General features: G+C 44.8%; 1 protein-coding gene across 1 annotated transcript in view; it reads left to right on the top strand.

The window, feature by feature from the left end:
- The window catches only part of LOC145399971 (hexosaminidase D-like), a 54,293-nt gene extending 53,357 nt beyond the window's left edge, over positions 1-936 (top strand). Inside the window, exon 12 of the mRNA XM_080272466.1 lies at positions 692-936. Within this exon, the coding sequence (XP_080128592.1) occupies positions 692-890 (199 nt within the window). The 3' untranslated portion in view covers positions 891-936. The remainder of the gene's footprint in view (positions 1-691) is intronic.
- The last annotated feature ends 7,087 nt before the right edge of the window (positions 937-8,023 follow it).

Below are 8,023 nucleotides of genomic sequence, written 5' to 3' on the forward strand. Positions count from 1 at the left end.
GGTGTTAATTTTTTCACATCGCTAAGGCGGGGCATTGTTTAGCAATGGATCATATAGCGGGAAATGCCTGTACAGTATAATGAAGTCATCAGCTTATGGAATATGAACTACTTCTCCACTCTACAGCCTCAAAAAATGTCACAGGTGGTGGATCAGTGACCACCTTGAAGTACAGTGTTGCCAAGAATCAGCAACATAGGAATCACATGATTGTGTCACCAAAATCTTGGCAATTTTAGCTGAGTTTTCACTAATTTTGTGCCCAGTTGGTGTTGCTGGCAATCTTCCACTGGAATAAACCTGTGTGACAGTGCTTTTACACTGGATGCTCCTGAACTCTGCCTTCTCATCTCACTTTAGGTCAGCCACACAGCCATCATCTGTTTATACACTCATCCCTATTTCATCAGACTCTGTGCAGTATTTGACCATTATTTTGCACCATAGTGCACACAACTGGTCAGCTTTGTATCATGTTATTTGTTGATCTTTCACCCTAAGTCCTCAGGATGGTTAACTCAATGTATATAGGCATCTCGAAAGAAATTCATCTTGATAATGGCCATCATACATATAAATTTTTAAAGGGACTAGGAGGACTATGTATTTATTATGAAGCTAAACTACATCTTTTTCAGTGATTAAAAAAGGTAGAGGTGTTGCAGGTATGGACTGATGTTCTTTTCCCCAGAGTTGCAGAGAACCTGAGTGAGTTACGAACTCATCTGATCCCTTGGCTGCTTGAGGTGGTGTATGAAGACACTGTGGAGGAGTGGGTGGGATCTTTCATAGACCCCCTTCTCAAGAAACTCACATCTGTCATCGAGGAGTGTAAGACACAAATTATGATTGGCGGCAGAGTTCGAGACTATAAGAAATCAGATTACTAACACTGTATGAGCATTTCCCGTGCATGGTATTTTAAAATAAACCATAAACCAGTTTGTCTCACTAAGATCCTGAATACTGTGCAGCACTTGTCAAGAATATGTATTGAAGGTGCAAGGATGACAATGTTTGTGAAGGTTGAGCCAAGTGAGTCCTTGATTTGGATGAACTGAAGCAGGGATGTGTTACATCTCCATAGTTATTCAGTATGTATATAAGGATGGTGTCATGAAAAAAATAGAGTAGGGTAGTGGATGTTGGAGTGTCTTTGGTGAAGAGAGAGTTGGGTTGGAAATTTTCTTGCTCTTGTTCACTGCTGATACAGTAATACTTTGATTACCTGACACTGAGTCAGCTGACGTCCATCATTATCCAACAAAGCAAAAATCATGCTGAATTAAAGCAACTTTTAATGGCATCAACTGATGGCATTGAGGAAACTTTAATTTTTCAAGCTGCCTGCTGCTCCCTGCCACCCACATGTCACCAACACTGCCCATTAAAACAAGGCCCAGACTACCTGGCACCAGCTGAGCGGGGCTGTGCCTGTGTTGCCAGCTTGGCTGAAAAGTTGCAAAATGTAGCAGCATTACAAACAGTCACAACTCGGAACACAATGGGGTTATGTCAAGTGAAAATCTATCACATAACAGCTTATACAGTAGCATGCTGAAGCCAGTACAACATGGGTTTAGTAGGGATAGGAAAGGAGCCAAGGACCACAAAAACTAAAATAGAAAAAAAAATGCCTCTGCCACCCACCTGTAGTATGTCCTAGGCTGATTTGAGTTGTCACCAAGGGTCTTCCCCGAGTCTGAGGGACAACTGGAGGGCCTTGATGATCACTCCAGATCCTCAGGAGGAGGTGAGGGGAGTGAAGTTGTGAGGCCAAGGGAGAATGAAGTGGTTAGGCCAAGGGAGAGTGAAGTGGTGAGACTGAGGGAGAGCATAGCAGTAAGGCTGAGGAAGATCATGATGGTTAGGCAGCAGGGGAGTGTGGCACTGTGACGACTGGGGAGCATGGGGGTGTGGCAGCAGGGGAGCCTAGGGGTGAGCAAAGTGGAGAAAAGTATGGCAAGAGTGTGGCAACTCCTAAACCCTTGGATTGTGCAATTACCTTTTTTTATCCCACCCCGTGATGTGAAAAAAATGATTTTTTTTTTTTTTTTTTTTTTTTAATAAACTTGAAGATAAACATCCAGGGCATCATCTGGTGAAAAGAAAAAATCTCTCTCTCTCTCTCTCTCTCTGTCCGTCTTTGTGTAGCGCCATGCATAAGTTTGTGTAGGGATGGAGTAGTTAGCGGTGATGCACAGCCAGCACAGCCTAAGCTGTGGCTCACATCGCAGCACTACCCAGCCTGAGCGGTGGCTCACAATCCACGGGTTAACAGGGCTCCTGACGGTGGAGGACAACCGCTGTGAAATCCTTGGCATCTCGCACAAACTGGGTTTGAGGAGGTCGACGAGGCTGATGTGCAAGAGGTCCTGGACAGCCACCAAGCAGCTCTTAATAGAAAAGCTCATTGAGCTAAGGGAATGGGTGGCAGAGGCACAGGAAGGTGGTGAAGACAGCGGGTAGGATAAGCTTCTTTGCGTTCTGGATGTCAAGACCTTGAAGGAGTTCCTAACAATAATGGATGAGACAATTTCATACATCCAGGACAAGAACTTGAATCCAGCAGGGAGCGATGTGGTGACGTACGACATAGAGCAACACTTGAGGCTGTACAAGGAGCTCATATGCCGCTAAGAAGAAGACAGTACAGCAGACCACCTCCATTCCCCTTACCACCAGCATGGAAGAAGAGCCAAGGTCATCACTTACAACCAGACGAAGCACATCATTAATAACCTCAAGCACTCATCTGCCTGTGGACCAGACAACATAAGCAACATTCACCTTAAACACCTAGGACCACAAGGCATACAAGCACTCACCAACATATCAAACTACAGCTTCTCACACAACATAATACCCAACATCTGGAAGCTCGGCAATATCATCACTGTCCCTAAACCCAACAAAGACCCCACGTTACCCTCCTTACATCGCCCCATCACTCCTCTGCACCCCCTCTAAAGTCACTGAACGACTGGTACTACAACTAGTCACACCTCACATTCCCCTAGCCCAGTCACAACATGGCTTTAGGCCACTACACTCCACAAACACCCTTCTTACAGACCTTACACAGAGAGTTTTCGATGGCATGAATTCAGCTAGGCCACCACACAGAACACTCCTAATCACACTGGACATTAGCAAAGCTTTTGATGCCATCCCCCAGCACAACCTCACAAACAAAATACTCAACACAAACATGAACAATAACACAAAAAGATGGCTGGCAAACTACTTAGCAGGCAGATGTGCACATGTAACATTTGCCGGTCAGTCTTCTAACATCAGAAACTTCACAAACGGCGTCCCCCAAGGATCTGTTTTGTCCCCTACACTCTTTAACCTATACATGCACGACATACCCACACCCCACACACCACAGATACACATAGCTTCCTATGCAGATGATATAACACTTACATGTACACACCAAAATGCAAACACAGCTGCACACATCATTCAACCTTACCTAAACACACTACACGAATGGTTCACCACAAACAGGCTCAAAATAGCCCCAGCCAAATCTATAGTGACCTTTCTCACAAACTGGACAGCAGAACACAGTCACTTCCCACACACCTCACCATAAACAACACTTCCCTACCACACACACACACACACACACACACACACACACACACACACACACACACACACACACACACAAAATCCTTGGGGTAACTTACAATACATCAATGTCATTTAAACAACACATCACAAACATTAAAAATAAAATAACACCAAGACTCAGTGCTTTGAGGTCACTTGCCCATACAACATTCGGACACAACAAAGAAACCACCACCACAGTATACAAACAATACATACGTTCAGTGATGAATTATGCAAGCCCTGCCTGGGCTTCTAACCTCACCAAAACACACTACAACACTCTACAGACCATATAGAACAAGGCCCTAAAAATAATCACAGGCTACACAGCTACTACACCCACAGACCACCTACATCAAGAAACCAAAGTCCTCAACGTCAAGGATCACCTAGACATGAGAGGCACCCAGTTTCTTGCTGGAGCCTCCACAAACCCACAACATCCACTACAGTACATGGCAGCACATCCACCCACACCAAGGAACATCAAAACAACACCCAGCACACGATACCATACACAAATACTGTCATCTCTCCCCCCTCGCCCACCTCAGACCAGCTTCCAGAAGCATATCCACACTCAGATCACTCGCCGCCCCATTCAGTCACTTAAAGACAACACAGCTGCATGCACTGCCTCCTGACATCCACCCTTCTGAATCCTATCTTCCTCGTGAGGACAGGGTCCACCTGGCCAGGCTGAGATGTGGGCATCATCCAGTCCTCATAAGCTACCAGAAGAGGCTGGATGACTCCGTCACTGATGCCTGTCCAGGATGCAACACAGCACCCCATACTATTAAGCACATTATGGATGACTGCATTGCACACAATCACCTACGCTAACAACACAACATACACTCTTTGAGAGCTCTGTGGCAAAGCCCGGTCTCGGCCTCCTAAGGGACTCGGGGCTGTTTGGCCAGGCTGCCTAGGGAACAACTACTACTACTACTACAAGTGGGGTGCAAAAGCTACATCCTGCCTCCGTCACATCTATCTTGTCTTCAGTGCTGCCTAGTTCACCTGTGTGCTCCCCAGCCACCACACTGCCACACTTTCCTACTGCCACGCTGCTACCTTTCCCCTCCACCACACTGCCACTCAGTCCCTTGTCCTCATCTCTGTGCACTCCATTGCCATCACCGCTTCGCTCTCCCTTGGCCTCACCACTTTGCTCTCTCCATCTCTCTTCATTTCCTCTTGAGGACCTGCAGTGATCATCCAGGCCCTCCAGCTCTCCCCCAGCCTTGGGGGTGTACCCTTGGTAATGACGTGGACTGGCCTAGGACAGATTTCAGATGGGTGGCCTTTTTTTTTTTTTTTTTTTTTTTGTGGCCCTTGGCTTCCTCCCTGTCCCCATTGAATCCTTGTTATATTGACCTCAGTATATGATAAATGGTTATGCGATGGGTTTTCACTTGATGTAACCTCTTCGTATACTGTACTGTGTAATGCTTTGTAATCTATAGGACCCTATTTAGGGTTGTTTTTTTTTTTGTGTCCGGATAGTTATGTACTACAATGTAGGGTTTTTATAGGGTTTTGGGAGGGGTAGTGTGCCATCATCCGAAAATGCACATCTGACATGACCGACTGAATTATGATGGATACAGTCTGGCCTCGTTATACAACTTCTTGTTGTGTGACAAATCACTACAATAATCATTCAAAAGTTACACTCTGTTTCGGTTTAACGTAAAAAATTTAATTGCGATTTCGCTAGAATTATATTTTTGATGGCTGCCTCAGAGAATCTTGTGTGGATGCGGCGACATGTAAACAAAGTTGGCCATCCAGTGTATTCATTCACTGTGATCGTCTGCCTTTTGTTCTATTATGTGCATTAAAGGCCACTGAAATACAATTGCAATCGCCAGATAACAGCACAAGTACAGTAAACTCAATTATCCATAGTCGCAATATATGGCCCAACACAATACCCAGCACTGCTGACTCGGCTCTAAAAAAGCAATATGAAATTATGCAATAACCGGTGCCAAAATGGTATGTAACCGGTGGCTCTATGCAATATCCGGCAGTGAGGTGTATCAACCGGCTCGTAAACAGTAGCCAATCGGTGCTCTATTGCTGTATTAGTGTACTGTATTATTATTTTACTGCATGTTATGGTTAATTTTAATCTTTTACTTATAGAAAAGTTTTTAGGATAGAAGTTTGAGACAGATAGTAATGCAGTATGTGGCTCAACACCAAATATTGAGCCAATGGAAGTATTATGCAACATCTGGCATTTTGCTTTAACCGGCATAGGGCTTGGCTGAATCATGCTGGATAATTGAGACTTTACTGTACTTAGCAAATACGGTGGTCCAGTGTGAAATATTAAGTGAAGTGATACCTTTTTGTTTGTGAAACACTGAAACACTGTGACATGTAAAATGTAGTAACCTTATGTAACAACTATCCCTTTGATGGGCCTTTAGTCAGCTGAGTGAGGCAAGATGGCCCCCCAGTGTTTACATTCACTGTAACTGTCTGTCTTTTGTACCATTTTGTGTAGTAACACCATTGCTGTGTTTACATTCACTGTAACTGTCTGTCTTTTGTACCATTTTGTGTAGTAACACCATTGCTGTCGTCAAATAACAGTGCAAGTGCTTAACAAAAAGTGCAGTGTTTGAAATTAAGTGAAGCGATACATACCATTTTGTGTGGAGTATTTGTCCGGGCTCTCCTACAGTCCCCCCAGTCCCCCAGCCATGGGGGGAACCCTATGGCAACAACTTATACCAGCCTAGGACAAACTTAGGGTGAGTGGCAGAATTTTTGGGGGGGCATTTTAGGTTTTGTGATTGAGGTCACCCTCCCTAATCCCATTGAACCTATATTATATTGACCTCATTATGTGATAAACCGTTATGTGATAGGTCCTCACTTGATGCAAACTTATCGCATAACAAGGCCGGATTGTAATAAGAATATGACTATAATGTTAAGTGAAGTTAAGTGGGAGTGGGAGTTGCAATGCTTGGTGAATGAGTTTGGAAATAAGTGTAAAAAAAAAAAAAAAAAAAAAAAAAAAAAAAAAAAAACTGATTGTGGCCAAGAGTAAAGTTATGACCTTTGAGAGAATTAGTCATGGAGTGCATAGTGAAGCTCTTTTTTTTTTTTTTTTTTCCCAATGCAAGGAAGAAGGAACCAAATGCTGGAAGCCTGCAAATTTTCCCTTCGAGGAAAAACAAACAAACAAACAAAAAAGATAACAGACAGCCTAATTCAAAATCTATTCATTTTGAGATGCCCTGACATGATGCATTTAAAGGACTAGAGGTCATAGGCAGTAGGAAATACGGACAGAAGAAGACAGTTCCCAAGTTGACCTGTTGCATACGAAAAGGACTGGGAGTAACGGTTAACTCGTGCATTAGAGAGTTGGATAGAAAGGGGTGAGAGTTTGCTACTAGACGGATGCTATGCACCCACCGTAGTGGTGGTGGGATGCAAGCAGACAGTTTAGAGGAGCATTGATAATTGAAATAGCAGTACAAAAAGAGGTAAAAATGCAACAGTGTGGCAAAGAGATAGAGGTTGAAGGGAGCAAGTAAAGGAGAGTTAATGAGATAAAAAGCCTTTGACTCCACCTTGTTGAGAAGAGCTGTATGTGGGGAGCCTCCCCACACATGAGAGTTGTACTCTCACAGGCGAATAAAACTCGTGTATAAAGTCAATAACTGCGTGGGGAGAAAGAAGGCACAAAGTCAGCTTAGTACACCTGATCTCTTGGAAGCAGGTATTACAAGAGAGGTAATATGATCTTTCCAGGATAAATTCCAAGAAAGTGAAATGCCAAGTATGTTCAATGATGATGCAGGATTGAGTTGTGAATTGTAAAAAATTAGAGGATATTCCTGTGGTAGATTTTGATAGGTAGAAATTTGTAAGATCTAAGTTTTTGATGCTACACACACACACACACACACACACACACAGGAGACAAGCCGGGGGTGGGGGGATGGAGAGGGAGACAACCAGGGGTGGGGGAGGGCAGGGGGGATGGAGAGGGAGACAACCAGGGATGAGGAAGGGCATGGGGGATGGAGAGGGAGACAACCAGGGATGGAGGAGGGCAGGGGGACAGGGAAGGAGACATGCCTGGCAGTGCACCAAGTGGGGGTGGGGGAGGACAGAGGGATAGGGAGGGAGACAAGCAGGGGTGGGGGAGGGTGGGGGGACAGAGAAGGAGACAAGAAAGTCAAACTGCACCACTACCCCTCCCCCCTAGTCTCACTCACTCAGTTACTCACTCTCACTCACTCACTCTGACACACACAGGATACAAGCAGGGGTGGGGGAGGGTGGGAGGATGGAGGGAGAAACAACCAGGGATGGTGGAGGGCAGGGGGACAGGGAGTGAGACATACCTGGCAGTGCT

The sequence above is a fragment of the Coenobita brevimanus genome, chromosome 51 (assembly GCF_032717465.1).
Source record: "Coenobita brevimanus isolate Jiangsu-jjx chromosome 51, ASM3271746v2, whole genome shotgun sequence".
NCBI classification, from domain to species: Eukaryota; Metazoa; Arthropoda; class Malacostraca; order Decapoda; family Coenobitidae; genus Coenobita; species Coenobita brevimanus.